Source organism: Anguilla anguilla, chromosome 3 (assembly GCF_013347855.1).
Source record: "Anguilla anguilla isolate fAngAng1 chromosome 3, fAngAng1.pri, whole genome shotgun sequence".
Lineage (NCBI taxonomy): Eukaryota > Metazoa > Chordata > Actinopteri > Anguilliformes > Anguillidae > Anguilla > Anguilla anguilla.
In genome coordinates, this window is record NC_049203.1 from 66134218 (window position 1) to 66153022 (window position 18805).

Sequence of the window (18805 nt, forward strand, 5' to 3'; positions counted from 1 at the left end):
ACTTAGTTTGTGGCATCTACCACAAACGTTAAATCAAAACAGCATTTTGCAGGGAAGAATGCTGATATGTTTGGCTGAGGTAGCCAAGAATTTGGGCCAAACCTCTTGTGGTCTAAGATGGCCTGCACGATTTGGTAATGGTAATTACATTCAGCTATCTCATGAGTTGGACGTGCCAAAGACTGCGCCTGTCATTGTTAGATGTGAGTAATATTTTCAATAACTACACGAAGGGGAGTTGTTTATTTGATATAAAGAAAAAAAAATTATGAGAAAAAAATTGTCAGGGGAACAATATAGAAAGAGAAATGGAATCCCTTTTAGCTATTTTGGGAATTTAAAGTATGAACGAGATGCTGGCGGATCAGTGAACAGCTCCGGGCAGCCGGCGCAGAACAGGTCGGAACAATAGCGGCTAAAGAAATTGCATTCTCGGTAAACAAATGACGCGTGGGACGTCCAGCGTAGCTCTCTGCTGATGTGGAAATCAGATTAACGTGATGTCATGTATCACACGGCCCGCATCCCTGTTTTTGGCCCGAGCAAGTAATTCACCTCTGGAATTTATCCAGGGTGCCATTCCAGAATGCAGACTGCAGTGTGGAAGGTATCCTTGATTGCTCTGCGTTAGGCCAAGAGGGGGAAGGCGTATCGCTCAGATTTCACATGTTTGCGACAATGGGGATTACGCGTCACTTACATTTTTTAAAAGCTGTAGAACCTCTTCCGTTAATGCACCAGATCAGGACAGTGCTCAAATTACAAAATAAAAAGAAAGAAAGAAAAAAAAACATATTACAAGCGAAGAATTTAGGTATCACGGTCACGGTACCTGGTCTGTTGTGTGGTTGTGTTTGTCCTTAAGCAAAATGGGAAAGTTTTTTTGAATAATATGCATTTCATTTTTTCACAATGATGTATAATACATATCATATGAGGTACTGGGCCAAAGCCAAGCCTGGTTGTGGTGTCAGCTGGACTGAAAACTAGTCCTTCATTGATTGTCCAGTTTCAGTCCTCTTTTTTTTTTGCATCTAGCCAATCAGAACACTCCATTATTTTGGGGTAAAGGCGAGGGGCCTCATGTATATTCTTCTTATGGCTGCTATCAGGAGTTTTCCTACCAGTGTGATTTCTCACGTGGTTTTAAAAATCATCCCAGTTTCTGAATTAGCTTTTGTAACATTTTATTGTACCTCTATGTGCCATTTATCTGCTTCGGCTTCATTGTGCAATAGCCTGGTATGTTTGGTCGTGACAATCTGGGTTTAATGTCCAGAGGTGGAAGATCCAGGTATAGAAATTAAAAGTCCTCCCCAGCGTTTTGTTCCAATCATCTGGATTTGCTAATTAGCCAGGTGGTAGAATTAATTTGTGAAATCAGCTGGCCGAGTTCAAAGGTGGAAGAAACACATGGGAGGACTTTTACTCTGACCCCTGCACTTTTCACCTCTGGTTGTGCCATCATAATATTGCAGTGCTGTGGTTGGGTTGTTCCTGTCATTGTGTGTATGGAGAGTGTATCAATGCTGAAAGAGCAGGCAGGGACCATGTGACCAGTGAAAGTGGTCTTAGGCGGCAGATGTGTTCTGGGGGGTGGGGGGCGGGGTGGCGGTGAGGAGCAGTGAAATGTTCCTGGGGATTAGTTTAAGAGGATTTGAACGTACAGAGATTGCATTCTACAGAATGTAAAAAAAAAACCCCGCTGCCGTTACGACAGAAAGAATGAGAACTATCTAACTACCCTTATTCGTTCAATTACGTATATTTATTGTGGAAAAGGCTGGAGGCTCGTCTGCAGGCAGTTCTGCTCGGAAAAGTGTCAGCTTGCCTTGGATTGGCCTTCGTCCGACCTGCACGTGACCTTGGAGGCTTGCAGTGTCAGCACAGAGTTCCATTCCAGAAGGTCAGGATCATGGGAGAAGCACCGAACGCAAAGAAACGCAGAATTAATTTAGCGCACGGCAATATAATTCAAAACCCAAGGTTTTCGCCATAGGTTGAGTGATGTGAAGAATTACATTATGTGAATATGCAATGCGTGTCTTCCGCTCTGCAGCTTGTGATGCTGCAGTAAAAACCCTGTGGATGCATGGGAGAGACATGGTGGGTTTGGGCTGAGATTATCTGATAGAGGAGCGAGGAGCGCGGGCAATGCACACGCCACAGCCCAGCTCACGCATGCCTGTCAAACGGCGTCGGTCCTGGAGGACAAGGCTTGCGTTCTTTTAGATTCAGCTGATCTCTCTCTCTCTCTCTGTCTTTCTTTGTCTCTCTCTCTCCCTCTCTCTGTCTCTCTCTCTCTCTCTCTCTGTCTCCCTCTCTCTGTCTCTCTCTCTCTCTCTCTCTCAATGCTTCGCTTGGGTTTCAGGAAGAATGAAAGGCATACCTTTCCTTCCAAAGTGTCCAGCGATTAATGGCTGTGACAGAGGACAATGGTGAGGACAGGCACCATTGGGGTGGAGATAAGGCCCATCCAGAACCAGGCCTGGGTCTCCCTGGTGTGCCTCACTGGGCAGACTGCTGCTTGACCGGTGACACCACTCCGTTATGGGAGGTCACTGTGTGACCCCTGACCCTGGTGACCCTGGTGCCACAGGGCATTTCTCTTTTACTGGCCCTGGCAGGTGACAGGTGTACTCTAGCGGCCTTAGCTGAGAAGCTGTATGAAATGGAACCCACAATTCACCAAAAGCATCTATTTGAACAAATGTTGTGTGGTGTGTATTCTCCACCACTCATGATCAATTTAGTTTTACATTAGGATTGGATTCTTTCGTCCGCATTTTAAAAAAAACAAAAAAAGTAAAAAAAAAAAAACCATGTTTGCTCTAGAAGACCTCTGAGAAATGAGTAAAAAGCTGGTGTGCTATGTTTCTTGGATTAAACCTCTAATTGGATTTATTTTAGCTTTAATACATTTACCGAATGTGGGTCATGGAGTTATATAAACGCCCATATGCTCACATATTTAGTTGGGCGATCATTGCTCCAGTTGTCAGATTTCTTTCTTTCTTTCTGTTTTTAAAGAGCAGATGTAGGCTAATATTCCAACACGTTCGATTGCATTCTTTTTCAGACAAATGTCACTCAGTGATATAAGTGTGGTATGAAGACACTGAAATCATGATGAAATGTTTTTATGTGAGCTTTAGACTGTGCCAAAATACCCATAGTGGTGATTATGTTGCATTATATTATAAATAACCACTACCCCCCACCCAGCCACCCACCCGCCCCATGATATACTGGAGCTTCACTGTACTGTCTGTGCAATGCAGAACCATAGTGGTTGCCTTGGGCAGGAGCATTTCTGGAAACATACGTTACCCCCCAATGCCCAAATCATTAGGTACGCCATAATTGTGGAAACAAATATGAAATAGCCTCAGTGTTTTTTTCGTAATTGCTACAGCATGCAGTCGTTCGCCTCTCTCTGCGGGTTGAAAGAATGTTTCTCCAAATGTTTATTCTGTGGTTTTCAATCGCGGAGAGCAATTCCCCTCCTCAAATGGAATTAAGACCCCAAAAAAAAAATCTTCTCCAAATGATAATCAGATGTGGGTTGAGAAGGATATCTGAAAAAGTGAACATACCCCTTGAGAATAAATTTAAAACATATTTGTCTTTGTCCCAACTGCCTAAAAAGGGAAGAACCTGCGCTTGATATGCATGTAATTGGGTGGCGGTGTAGTATAATGGGTAAGGAACTTGTTTTGTAACCTGAAGGTCACAAGTTCGATTCTCGGGTAGGACACTGCCGTTGTACCCTTGAGCAAGGTACTTAACCTGCATTGCTTCAGTATATATCCAGCTGTATAAATGGATACAATGTAAAATGCTATGTAAAATTTGTGTAAGTTGCTCTGGATAAGAGCATCTGCTAAATGCCTGTAATGTAATGTAATTGGAGGTTAAAGAGCAAGTGTCACGAATGTGTGAAATGCACATGCATATGTGCGCAAGCCCAGGTCTGATACACTAAGAAGGTGTGAATGTGTGCCCGGGGTCATGATCTGACCTGACATTTTTATGTGGAACGTGGCACCAGTTTGTGTTCAGCGTTCCTCAGCAAACGCCAGAGTTTCAAAACTGAACTGTTGTGTAATAAAGAGCACTTTGCTCCATCCAAAAGGGTATTTCTGTCCAGAATTGTAGCAGAAATGGCATTTGGACGTTTAATGAAGAAAGAGCTGTGCGTGTACTTGCGTTCCAGTTCAATATTTGTTGGTTTCAGGTTTTATTGAAATAAGTCTTTCATATCCTCTAAAATGCCATTCCTTGATTTAAAAAAAAAAAAAAAAAAAAAATGCATTCCTTGGATACTTCAGCAGTTCATTTCCTTCAAACGTTCTCAGATTTTTCCTCTGAAAATATATTGATTCTTGATACGGAAATGGAGAGGAACAGGAGTCAAGTGTTTTGTGTACTCAACTTTGAGGAATGAATTTGACAAAGTCAAAACTCCACCCTTTTTTTGATTCTTTGGACTTTCTGGCATTTTTTGCACATAAATGGTAGTGGAATTCATGATGTTAATTCATCGAACGGGTTAGCAAATATAAATACATTGCGTCCAGGTAAGGATAACCTACAATGTATATGCATTGAAACGGGACCCGTGAATTTGTAGGGGCCTAGCCTCTTTTTTGGCCAGTACAAGCTGTTGAAATTCCCAGTATAGCGGTGCTGTGTTGAGCCAGAATTGATATAAAATGACAGACAAGAGGCACCCAGTGTTGAAAGTTTATTTCCATGGAATTCTCATTGCATCATCGGTGGTCAGTTATTCAGGGCGTTGTTCTGAAGAGCCTGCCTCATCAACAGGTTGTCATGGCCGCGATCCTGTTTTGCCTAGCCTTGCGGTTTAATCCCTGATGATAAAATTATCACCCTTTGAACGAGGCATTTTTCAAATGATAAAACCTAACATGGAATAATATGCACGCAAGAAAAGGAATGCCTGCAAAAAAATGGAAAAATCTGGTAATGCATTCCATAGATGTTGACATATATTAAGAACATATTCCTTACTGTTTGACAAATTGAAATGGTTGATATTGTTTAGCCATGCATAGGCACGTCTATGTCATGAAAGAGCAGGCTTTAGGATAGCATGTCTGATTCTTGGCCTAAAGGCCAGCCTCAGTGCATTGTCTGTTTGGATGCACGCACAGGTTGCACACAGTGATTTAGTGGGATTTATGGTGTAACGAAAAAAAACGAAAACAAACCTGGTCCAGAAATACTAAAACAATCCCTTCTCTCCAAACATGCTGTCCATGTTTGTAATCCTCTGATTGTGTCACGTGGTCCCAGGAGTGAAGAGGTTTCACCTCGGCGGGTACGCTGTGCCAGCGCGTATCACCCTCAGAGTGGCACTTTCAGCTGGGCACGCTCGGCTTCTGCGTCTGTGAAGCTACGAATGTCCCCTGCATTACAGACTCTCCAGCTCTGGCAGAGTTTGATTTTATCAGTCTGTTATTTAGCAGTGCTTGAACTGGGCCGGTACTCGCCGGTACCTGGTTACCAGCACTTGCAGAGCACCGGAGATGCAGAACCGTTTTCCTCTTTGGAGTACCGTGACTGTTTCTTGCATACCGGTACTTATCACAGAGGCAGCTCAGAGATACCTTTTGCAATACAGTACTGTTAGAGAAGGAATCCTAGAGAAACTGTTCCATTGATTGTCCTGGTATTTGTAAATCTGGTGGTTTGACTGAGCGGGTGCTTGGCATTTCCCGCAGAACCCCCCCCAGGGTTCAGCTTTTAACACTTGCTGTGCATTAACATTTCTCAAATGTGTTGTTCAGAAAAAGCACGTAAATTGTTGGGTGAAATGCCCAAAAAAATGGCCCTGTGCGACCTTTGACCCTCAGACCAGGAACCTAAGGCACAGTAGACTGGGCCACTTAATTCAAGCGCGTACACAGAGCGCACAGCCAGGCAAACAGAAGTGCCGTTTTATGTGTCGCACGTGGAGGACCGTTAATGAGCCAGGCCAGAACGTTTCCATGGCTACCGTCCTGCCCTGAGAGGAGATTAAAAAACAGCTGTTTGAGGCCGTTTCTTTAAATTGTACAAATGCCCTATTAAGCATCATATACGCTCATCAGGATTGAGTTCATTGAGATTAGATCTGTAGTTCCACATGATGGCTCTATCCTTGTCATATATTCATGCTCTCACTTGTGCTCATGCATTCACAACGTCCATTGGCTTTAGCTCCTCTGTTCCCTATGTATTAGTTGAGCTGTGGACTAATGAGGCAAAGGAGATGCTGCAACATGGCTGAACACAGTCTTGACTCTTTGATAAAGGTCCTCCAGACATTTGCCTCATTACGAGATTTTTACTCTTGGCATCGTTGGGTTGAAGAATGTCATAGCTGATACAGTGAATACAAAGTGCTGATTGGCTGATTTAACCCTTTGAAGAGTAGGTTTTTTTCTTCTTTTTTTTTTTTTCTTCACCGGCCTTTTTGGGTTAGGATTGGACACCCCTGATTTACAGTGAAGTTTGAGTCTCACTGATACAATATGCGCACAGGTAGTTTGTCTGGTCTACGTGGTCACTTCTGGCACTACTATCTTTACTTCACTCTAGTGTGTTTTTCTGCACCTCTGCACCTTGAACTGATGCACTTTGTTGTATGTCGCTCTGGATAAGAGCGTCTGCTAAATGCCTGTAATGTAATGTAAATGTAGTTTGTGTTCATTATTAAGAACGGCACAGTGGGTGGACAGAGATGTGAAACACTGCACTTCTGGGATAACCGTTCAGCTGCCTCCCACAATGCAGTTCAAAGCGCGCCCCGCTTGACGTGACTTGCCGAGGCTTGTCAATTCCGGTCGGAAAATTAGATCTTTCGGGACGGGCCGATTGATCCTCCCCTCCGCAGACCTGTGTCTCCACTTCACCTGTGGCTTGGTGACATGCACACACTCTTTCCCAACGCTGCAACACAAACACGCTGACATGCTTTTGTTCTGATTTGACTGACATCCAGTCATACCGGACATCATACTTTTCAATACTATTTCATGCAGTAGATTAATGATACTTTTTTGTTTTGAACTGGCATTCTCAATTATCTTTATCTTATTATATTCAAATAAACCATGTAGGAAAGAAGACATAAAGCAACTACGGATGATAAACAGCAAATAGAAACAGAACAAGAAGCAAATTTACCCTGGCTTAGTCACTGGTCTCTCAAACATGTCATTCCTCATGTACTAAAAGTTTAAAAAGGGTAAATTTGACCCAAACCAAGCACAATGGTCAATTTAAACATCAGTAAAATAATATGGAGATATTATTTGCTCCTTTCAAATTTCTCTCCAAAGCACACTGTTGTTTCTAATCACCCGAATAGCATCAGATAATGTCTGTAATATCTCAAGATAAGCATACTCTGTTCCTTTGATATGGTGAATAAGCATTTGGCTTTTAGCTTGGTTGGATGTGAATCAGTTGAGGCTAAACATTGTGCATTGTTGCTGGTTTGGCGAGCAGGACACATTAGCACACAAAACAAACGGTACAAGCCTTTACAGGAAATCCTGTGAGGGAGGACTGGACTGGGATGAATGTCTTGGAAGCAAACGGATGTGCGTAATGCGGCGGGATCAAACTGGTTTTGGGATTGATTTGACGGAAGCACACAGGATTGGGATGAATGTTGTGGGCGCAGACAGGGATTGAGATAAATGTCGCAGGAACAGGCTGGAATTGGGATAAATGTAGCGGCGGCAGAGGGGATGGGGGGGACAGATTTCCGGGGAGCACAGAGACATGATTGGGATGAATGTAGCGGTGGCAGAGGGGTTGGGGGGGAACAGATTTTCGGGGAGCACAGAGACATGATTGGGATGAATGTTGCGGTGGCAGAGGGGATGGGGGGGACAGATTTCCGGGGAGCACAGAGACATGATTGGGATGAATGTTGCGGTGGCAGAGGGGATGGGGGGGGACAGATTTCCGGGGAGCACAGAGACATGATTGGGATGAATGTTGCGGTGGCAGAGGGGATGGGGGGGGGACAGATTTCCGGGGAGCACAGAGACATGATTGGGATGAATGTTGCGGTAGCTGAGGGAATGAGGGACAGGTTTCCGGGGAGCACAGAGACATGATTGGGATGAATCTTGCGGTTGTAGAGGGGTTGGGGGGGGACAGATTTCCGGGGAGCACAGAGACATGATTGGGATGAATGTAGCGGTGGCAGAGGGGATGGGGGGGGACAGATTTCCGGGGAGCACAAAGACATGATTGGGATGAATGTTGCGGTAGCTGAGGGGATGAGGGACAGGTTTCCGGGGAGCACAGAGACATGATTGGGATGAATGTAGCGGTGGCAGAGGGGATGGGGGGGGACAGATTTCCGGGGAGCACAGAGACATGATTGGGATGAATGTAGCGGTGGCAGAGGGGATGGGGGGGACAGGTTTCCGGGGAGCACAGAGACATGATTGGGATGAATGTTGCGGTAGCTGAGGGGATGAGGGACAGGTTTCCGGGGAGCACAGAGACATGATTGGGATGAATGTAGTGGTGGCAGAGGGGATGGGGGGGGACAGATTTCCGGGGAGCACAGAGACATGATTGGGATGAATGTTGCGGTAGCTGAAGGGATGAGGGACAGGTTTCCGGGGAGCACAGAGACATGATTGGGATGAATGTAGCGGTGGCAGAGGGGATGGGGGGACAGATTTCCGGGGAGCACAGAGACATGATTGGGATGAATGTTGCGGTAGCTGAGGGGATGGGGGGGACAGGTTTCCGGGGAGCACAGAGACATGATTGGGATGAATGTAGCGGTGGCAGAGGGGATGGGGGGACAGATTTCCGGGGAGCACAGAGACATGATTGGGATGAATGTTGCGGTAGCTGAGGGGATGGGGGGGACAGGTTTCCGGGGAGCACAGAGACATGATTGGGAGTGAACAGTGCTGGGATGGCCCCTGTTGTCTGGCGGGTCTGGGCGGGGTTGGCGGTGGCGCCGGCGCCGGTGGCGACTCTCTGGGCGGTGAGAGAAGAGGCGAGCGGAAGGGGGCATCAGGTGGCCAGGGCGCGCTCCGGTGAAGCGCGTCGCCATGGCGCCCAGCCGCCGTCTCTCACCCATCGCTCCGGCTCTGCCAGGCCCGTCTAGTTGGGGGTTGGGGGGTGGGGGGGTTGGGGGGGACAGCTGTAGCCAATGGAGGTGCCAGTCGCCGTTCGTAGACCGCTGTGATTCGCTTAATAGAATTTAATTGCCAGAGCTTCCTGCTCGTGAGGAAATGAGCTTGGAGAGAGGAGAGGAGGGAAACAGAAAAAGGAGGGAGTGTAGAGTAGAGAGAGAAAGGGGGGACAGATCCACATCCAGAATGGGGGTCGTGGGGGGGGGGATTTCCACTGTGGTGTGTAATATGTAGTAGCCACGTTGCGCAGCTCATTGCTCCGGTGATATAAATCAATCGAAGGATATCAGGGAGAAGGGGGCAGCTTCGGGTGTCATCTCTAGGAAGACCCCCCATGCAGTACAGTAATCAGTAGCCCCTCCCTCTTAGATCCTCAGACAACAACAGAACAGGACTAATTAATAACTGTTGGATCACGCTGGATTTAGATCACGTGATTAGAGCTAGCTGGGCAGCCTGGGTCCTTGTTGCTTCACTTCACATTATATTTATTTGTCAGACGCTTTTATCCAAAGCGACGTACAATAAGTGCATACCGAAGGTCATTGGAACAACTACAAAACACAGGTCCGATAAGGTACAAATATACATTTTGTACAGTTATTCATAGCCGAATTTTACAGAATTTCAGGTTCAAGTCTACACTTTTTGGTGAATTTCAAGCTTCTCAGCTATTCCATAGAAGGCCTGCCACCTGTGATTTTCCCTGCTTGTGATACTTCTTGCAGTCTGCTCCACCCAGACAGGGATCAACACCGGAATGTTTCCCCCTGGTTACGGCAGGCGGAATGTAAGGGCTATGTCACAGGAAACTCCGGCACTGACTTCATTATACATTATTAAAATACCGAAGGACCGTTTTTTACTTCTGGGAGCTGAAATTAAATACAAATGTTCCCATTTAAGCGTGTGCAGAGAATGTGTTTTGACTGCGAGTGAAATATGTACCAATTACTATAATTATGTTTTATGCAGAATGTCAGATTAGTCTTCTCTGGCGGTGGTTCTCTCCGACGCATTAAGCTTTCTTCTTTCAAGCTTTCTGTAGTTTTCTGGCTGGCGTCTGTAAATTAGCACGTTGCGTTTTAACCCTCGACGGCTCGGTCTGGAGCGATTGCGTTTTTTTTTTCTTTTTTTTTTTTACACTGAAGATGTGTAGCCTGTCCTGATTGGTCTATCCCAGACTGCTGAATGAGCAGGAAGTAAGGTGACTTTTTTTTGGGATCCTCTTGTTCTGCTGAGGCGCTTCCGTAAGCTGCACCCCAGGCCGCCAGGACACTGAGGGGGGAGGGGGGGGGGCGGAAACACTCTTTGCTGGAGAGGGGCAGAAATGGGGGCTCTGCAATTAGTGCGCGAAAAGTGCCCTAAATCCCAAATTTCAGGTGCAAGATGACAGGGTGTACCTTCCTGCAGCTGCTGCTGTCTCTGTCTGTCTGTCTGTCTGTCTGTCTGTCTGTCTGTCTGTGTCTAATAAATCTTCGGTCAGTATACAGTAGGCCTGCCCAATCCTGTTCCTGGAGACCTACTGTCCTGTAGGTTTTCATTTCAACCCTAATTTGGCACACCTGACTCTACCAATTAGCGGCTCAATGAGATCTGTAGCTGTTGAATGATGTGTGCTTTGTTAGGGCTGGAGTTAAAACTTATAGCATGGTAGATCTCCAGGAACAGGATTGAGCAGCCCTGATTTACAGGGTCCTGAGCTGTGGTTTTGGTCAAATTAGCTTGATGTCATGAACTTTATTATCTGAAAAAAACTTTCACTACAAAGTTTATTCTTACCAGCCATGCATTCCCTTTCTGTTCTATTACTGGTTATTGAGAACCTGTTTTGATGTTTCTCTGTGCAGATAAGCATGGTGCATTCAGCAATTACTGATTTCATACTGCTGCTTGCAAACTTTAAAGGGCTCAGCTTTTTGCACTCAGTTGTGGGGGAATGTGGGACGATATTTAACCAAAATTATGACGAATTTCAACCTGCCTTGAGATGAAATTTAATGTAAGCATTTCCGTGGAAAGAAAATGGAGGAGGGTAAAACCGCTATATTATTTCCAGACATCGAATTATATGTACAGTCCACAGTTAGCTTGAAAAATAAATATTAAAGACTATTAAAAAAACAGTGGATTGTGAATGTATGGCATTTTATTGGGTTTGATGACTGTGTTGCATGTGCATGAGGGTTGGGTTGCATGCGCGTCTGTTTAACGAGCGGTTGTGGTGTGGTTTGCGGGCCAATTTTAGCCCAATAGAATATTTAGGAGTCGCTCCACGTGCTTTCCAGCCAGCTCTGCCGGGGCTCCCGGTCCCTAAACGGGTGTCGGGGTGCGGCGCTCCGCGCTTTCGTGTGGGAGCGATTCCGTGCTTGGAGCGGAGCCCGAGCGAACGAGGAAAAGAGTCGGGAAATCATTCCGGATGAAAAACGGCCACTCGCTCACTCTTCGGCTCTCTCTCCCTCTCTCTCTCTTTTGTTCAGGGAGAAGCTGGCCGCGGCTCGCCTGTGGAGGGAAGTCTTACGGACCAAAGGCGAAGGAACAATGGTACTGTTCACTTCTTTCATTCCGCCTCGAGCCCAGTGCTTAAACCCTGCTTCCGTGGCGAACTCTTAGAATGTTCCAGAAAAAAAACAACAACAAAAAAAAAACAACAACTAGACGCTGGCCTGTACCTTTTGTATAGTGGGCTCAGTGAAATGATGCACACGTTGGGAGCTTGCCTTGTGCTGCGTTCTTCTTGTGTTTTTCTCGTGTACACGTGGTACACGTGAGAGCGAGGATTGAAACAGGGGGGACAGAGTTTAAGAAGCAGTTAATCTTGCGTTGAGAATTATTGCACAAAGCCGGGTGAAAAAGACGCAAATACACAGAAGGATATGTGAAGAGGGAGGGGATTGCATGGCAGGGTCGTAGAGCGGAGCTGAGAACAGCTGACCACGCGGGGGTCAGAAAAGTGCTGTTGCTGGGGACCAGCTGTCATTCAGCAGAATAACACCCTGGCAGGAGAATTCACTTTTTATAATCTGTACATGTAGGCCTACTTTTCATAAGAACATCTCATATAAGCTCATATTTTATAAATATTTTCAGGTTAAGGAAAACATTGTGTAATATTTTACAATGCATAATATTATGCCTAAATGTTGTAGTATTACTGTAAGTCAAGGATAACATTTTCTATCGGCTCTGTTGGTATGATTATACTATTATAATCAGAGAAGATAAAATATTTCTTATTTCTTGGGGAATTAAACTAAAGACTGCTTTTGGGGTTGATCTCTGAGTTTGTTTCCATTTTAAAGCTGTACTGTGAATAGTCTGCTTCTTAATTTGGAAGAGAGCCGTGTTTTACTCCTTATTTTATGTACCTGCATTTAATTCAGAGAGTAAGAGAGAGTTGTTTAGTACATAAGGCCTTTTAAATTATGTATATGAATGATGTCTTTGAAGTCTTTTTAAAATTTTATTTATTCACTTGCATCCGAGTGCTTGATATCCATTCGCCCATTCCTTTTCATTTGCTGGAAAGCTTCCTGACACTCTTAAGGTTTTTACGTGCGTCGTAATCCATTTACAGGGCTGAATATTTACTGAATCAATTCAGGTTAAGTGCTTTACTTAATAGCACAACCGCAGTGTAAACCTGAGGGGATTATGAGACCGGATCCTTCATCACTGTACCACGGGTCCTTTAATAAAGGGGATTATTCCGGAGGAAACGATGTAGAGAAAGTAATAATGTCGCAGGATATTCACGATCCGTGCTGTATCGTGTCAAGGTACAGATGAGACTCACTGAAAGCCTTCTGACTTCCTGTTGCTATGATGATGTATGCCGACTGCAGTGAGACTCAAGTCGATGGGCCTAGATGGACTGCATGGCTTGCTCCCAGTGTTGCCAGATTGGGCGGATTCCTGCACAATTGGGACACTTTTTAATGTTATTGTGTGGGGGGGAAATGGCTTTGGGCAGGTTCAGTGTTTTCAAATCTGGCAACTCTGCTTGCTCCTGCTGCTACGTGTTATGTTCTCACGTTCTTATGCATTGGAGTTATTAGAAATCATAACTTCTCCAAGGCAGATGTTATTTATGACAGAAATTCTGTTAGAGTAGATGTGCTCTGTTCATCACTGGTTTAACTTGTCTTCCCACTAGGAGGTGGCAGCAGGCATGCAATCCCTTTAGCAGCGTGGAGGACGATTCCCCTTGTTTGGGTATTTTTACCGAGCCGTGGGAGTGTGGAAAACACGCACCGCTCGTAGAATTAGACATACGCTCTTCGTTTTTCAGTCCCGTTTGCGGTTGGAGCAGTCTGGCTCCTGAGGCCTTCCCATGATTCCACACTGCGTGGTCTCTTCCCCAAGCCCCCGTCACTTCGCTGTCTGCCCCCCATCCCCCCCCACCCCACCCTCTTACTCACTTTAAGGGGGCTGTCACAGGGTGCTGAAGACCTCTCACGTTTTCCGGATGGGCCTACAGCTCTGTCTGCCAAGCTGGTGTTTTACACGATGAATGATCCTACTCAGACTTGAGCATGTCAGTTCCATGCTAATTCCTACTTGGAAAGATAAGGGGGTGGGGGAGGGGGGGCTTCAAGGATGAGTTATCAGTAGCAGACAGAAGGAGAGCTGAACAGGTAGTGAAGATGACGGGGATGTGGGGGAAAAGTTCCATTGTAAATTAGGATCATCATACATGGCTCCTGACAGGATGGTCCCGTGCTGCAGCACAGTAAGATGAGCTGAGCCTGCACACCTTAAAAGCATTGACTGCTGTGTGCCTATTTCTGCCCCCTAGTGGTGGAATTTAAGGCATTCTGTTCACTTCTGAGGGCAGATCGGAGGGGACGACTGGGCACTTTGACCTGGGCCAGGCTGGTCAGCTGGTGAACAGCTGGTTGACCCGCTAAAAGTGTCCAAAAAAACACGTCTTAAACCGCCATTGGTTTAGGCTTGGGGTGGTTTAAGTTGGAATTTTCAGCGGGGAGGGTTGGCGACACAGTCGTTTCCAACGGCAACCTGGTTAAAAAAACGTGCCGCTCCAGGTGGGTAATTGTGAACGTGCTGGCGGACTGGGCCAGTCTGGACAGACGTGGCCTAAACCACCCCTCCCCCCCTCCCCCTCCCCCTCCCCCTCCCCCTCCCGCCCTCGAAAAACCAGATTAGACGGAGAGCGCTTTGAAGTGTGCATCCTTCGGCTTGCCCCATGCCCCCTTTAATCATCCCCGCTGCCATCAGAAGCTTCTTTTTCATTTCCCTCTGCTTGCGTCGGCTATATTTAACCGGAACTGAAGGAAGGAATTGGATTTGAAAACATGGGGGCCATGTCCCAGCATGCATTTCTCTACTGAAAGGCAACAGCTGAATTGTTCCAGATGGTGACACAGCAGACCAGTCCGTTATTCCTGTGTGCAGCTCAGCCACGACGTGGGGAAGTTTGATAAGACCTTACAAATTTAATATGATTTGATATTTTCTGTGAATAACGACCTGAAATGTCAAATTAAACCCTAAAACCTTAAGCATTGAAAACTATTTATGATGAGTTCATGGGCTAAATGAGAGGGCCATAGTGAAACATTTACTTTTTCCCATAAGCCATCTGAAAGTTTGTAATGTCTGACATCATTGCATCATTGCATTCTGAAGCCAATTAACTACCTGATTCAGTCAACCTCTCCTTAATTAAGTTTCCGGAAACTTTCGGACCAAATTTGTTTTGCATGATTCACACCCAGGTGCACTGAGAACATGATTCAGTTCTTTCAAAAACAAATTAATTTGCAGATAAACTGAAGTTTGTCCACTTGTTGCTAAACAGCCACCGGAATGTGATTGGCTTCACATTGCTAGTTTCTGGTCGCATCTGATTTACTCGCTCTTGGATTGCGGTGGAATTTTTGAAACCGCTCATGAGAGGAGGAGACTGCTGAAGGCTAGCAGATGATGTCATTTTTTTGTTTCCAACTGAACTTCAGGACGATTGCTTTCATACGGTGCTCTTTTTTGGGAATCAGGCGTCGTGAATTCACTTCCAAATGTTCCAAGACCACCCATAGGCATCGGTCTCCAGATGATGGAGTTCATTTCATTCACGCCCACGCGTGATCGAGTCACAATGAGAGTTTTCACGTAGGACTTCAAATATAAAACCAAAGCACACTTGAACTGCGTTAATCAAGTGTGCGCAATTCACAAACTCCAATAACATCACATGTGTGTTTTTGTAGCTGGTCAGATTCCAGGCGTAGGGTAGTACAGTGAATGGAAGTACAACGTGTGCCCTACTAACTTTTTGGTTGGCTGATGGCGGTTTGCGGTCTAGGTTTCCTTAGGTCCGGGTTTCAACAGTGGAAACGTAGCTTGTGTGTGTTGGAAACAAGGTTGGGCTGTGTTTCTCCAGCACTGGAATAGCCCTGAATATTGTTACTGTACCACGATTTCCATCATGATTTGCTGAATATTCCTTATTGTATCCTGGTTGCCCTGAAGCTTCCTGCTTTTCTTCTTCTTCTGTTGTATAAATATTTAATGCCCGAGAAGAATTGTGTTTCCTTAATAATGCCCAGGTGGGCCATAAAAAAAAAAAAAAAAACAAAAAAAAAAAAAACTCCCAGAAAGTGTTTGCATTTGCTGTCTTGTGCTTTCGCGGAGTTAAACTTAGCCCCCAGCCCCTCCAGCTAAGTGCACACTGTCTCTGCTGATATCAGTGTTTGGGAGGAAGTTGCCGCACCCCTCTGCAGGACTTCCACAGTGAGAACACACACGCAGGCCTTCAGGCCCCGAGGGGCTGATATACTCTGCCACTCCCCTGAAGCCGGGGTACACGCCCGGGAATTCCGACAGGCCCTCGGGCCTGGATGCTGTATCCTGTGTGAAAAAGAAAAACTTGCACATGTGTTTAAAAAATATGTCTATTTAACCACAGTGGGGAAAGCTTATGAGCGCACTCTAGTTTTATTTGACTAGTTTTATTTATTTATTTTAGTTTTCGGTTTGTCTCTGGAATCCTTTTTTGTGTGCTGTTGTGGATGCAATAGAATCCGGTGAGCTAGAGGCTACCTTAGACACGGTCTGCCTTTCAGATATCCATTGGACAGCGACTCTTTGTTTCACAGTATAAAATTGAACCTCATTACCTTGCAGATAAAAAAAAAACTGCCAGCCATGCTCTGTAATCTATGTGGGTAATTGATAGCTGTCTCAGTTTAGCATAAAATAAAAAAAATCTGGCTTCAGATCTCCGGGCTTTGTGTCAGGATTGTGGTTTTATTAATGAACGAGGCTGTGTGATTGTTGTCTCGGTGTTTGTACTGCCGGGGGGGTGGGGGGTGGGGGGGTTAAAGGCTATGTGCCAGTGGGCTCAGTTTCGGGCCCGCCCCTTTTTGGGATTAGCCGTGTAATGAAGAGATTATCGAGGCTTCGCACCCGATTCTGTTTCACACCTGCAGTCCCTCATGGCGGACGCAAGGCCTCTGTAGACCCAAAGAGCCCCCCTGAGATTACAGGGATACGGCCCGCAGATTAATTTCATTTAGCCCTCCCCCCCTGGGCGAGTCAGAATCACTCAGAGAAATGCTATACTTCTCTTAGCCGCACGTGCAGGGGGGTAGATAATATTATGAATTGTAAATGTATCTATCCGTCTGTGGTTTCTATCCCACAACGTCCGATCGTCAAACTGTCATGCGAGTGTGCGGGAGAAAACTCTATCGTGCTGTTAATCTCCTTGCATTAATATTGTGGCTTTTTTGTTGTGAGGTGCAGTACACACCTCAAAAAGTGGAAAACATAGTGATGTGAGAGCTACCTGTATCCAGTATACACATGCAGTAGGCTATTCAATGCAGTAGAGGGCAGTGTTTTATTAATCATTTGGCGTTTACTATAAGATCGCCTATAGCATTTGCTTATTCCTGTCAGTCTATTTTTGTTAATTTATGCATTTCCTCTCGACTCCAGTTTTAGAGTCGTCTTACTTAAAATTGAAATTATAAAAATAACAAAATGATGTAGAAAAGCAAAGCAATTCTGATAGATAGCCACGATTTACTCGGGCCAAGGTTGCTGATGCCTGTTTAATTTCCTTAGTGTGAGAAGGCCATCTAGAGGTGAAATAGAGGAACATATTCTTATGGTCTAAACTTAGTGTATAGTGATGTGCCATGATCCATTGGTAATGCAGGCATCGTTAGGCTAGCAAATCATTGATTCATTGTGCTATAAAATTAACCCTTTAAGGTGTAAGATCACAAATTATGTGAGTAGAATGTTCTTAACTGAGTGCTGATGTAACAATCGCAGACTGTTAATCGGAGGCAACGGAGTTCTAGAACACTGGATTATGAATGTAGTGAAATGTACAATAAACAGTGAAATGGGACGAGTTATCACCAAAGATTCCATGAAAAAGAGAACATACAGATGCATGGTTATTTCCGGGTAGGAGGTATATTCCAAATACGGTATTTATGCGACGTAATATTCTGTTCAATAGGGGAATATCTCACACGTCTTAGACTGGTTATTTGTATAATTAATATTAAAGATAATGGCTTGTTTGTGTTATGGTTGTCAGAATAAGGTATATATATATACATGATTACCTTACATTTTAGTTTAACATTGTAATATTGGTGCACATGTTAAGATAATCAGTGTTGTTACGTAGAAGAGACGGCAAACATAATGTGAGAATTTAAGGTCTTCGGCTTTCATGTAAGCTTGGATCACACTAGTCACAGAGTGCAGAATTGTAGAGAAACGTGCTTTTTAAGCTATATGTCTTTGTCACGTATGTGGCGTAAGGTGTGGCAGATGTTATTCATTGCCAAAAAGGTGCTGTCGTGAATTCAAAGCGTACATTTATAGTGTTTTTACCAGTTTTTATTGCAAGTTTCCATTATATTTTATCTGCAGTACTGTGATAGATTTTTCCCTGAAAACTCTCAAGCACTCCTGGATCCCTTGTGTAAGAGTCACACTGCGTGGACCAATGCTTGACTTTGGTATCCACTTTAGGACTGTATACTTGCTGATAATACAGAACAGTGCTTTGAGTCTGTGAATTGGGAAATGAGCTCTTCATTAATACAGGCATCAGGTTAATAAATCAGTAAATATCTATTTTGTCAAGTAATATTCATATGGGATGTAGTTATATGCAGAGCATATCAGAGGTTTTCAGTGGTTGTTAATACTTAATTTGCGATTCAAGTTCCCCTGATACAAACGTATCCACTAGGGGGCAGTCTTTCTCAAGGTGTACATATTTGTGTGCTATTCTAAGGTCAGGATAACCCACCAGACATAAGACACCTTAATTGGGGAAATATTTTATATGTTTTCAAATAAACGGTTACAGTGTAACTAGTGAGCATACATAAATTGTAATATTGATGTTGATACTTTTATGAAGCCAGTATATTGATTCTTTTGGAATCCATACTGAGAATGAATTTTCCTTTCAAATTTTTATCAATATGAAAGAATCCCATTTGCCATTTTACTGTTCACACATTGCTTAATTTACAGTGGTACAGTAACAAGGAATTCACAGTGCTCTGCAACTAAGTCCAGAAAGATGGCTTTTAATGTGCCATGAAAAAAGTGGATTTACAGCA

At 44.7% G+C, this 18805-nt stretch overlaps 1 protein-coding gene across 5 annotated transcripts in view; it reads left to right on the plus strand.

Annotated features, from left to right (window-relative positions):
* Positions 1-18805, plus strand: part of LOC118222531 (nck-associated protein 5-like) — a 153458-nt gene that overhangs the window by 50097 nt on the left and 84556 nt on the right. For all 5 annotated transcript variants that reach the window (XM_035408186.1, XM_035408187.1, XM_035408184.1 and 2 more), the window contains one exon: positions 11663-11726. In XM_035408186.1, the coding sequence (XP_035264077.1) occupies positions 11663-11726 (64 nt within the window). The remainder of the gene's footprint in view (positions 1-11662; positions 11727-18805) is intronic.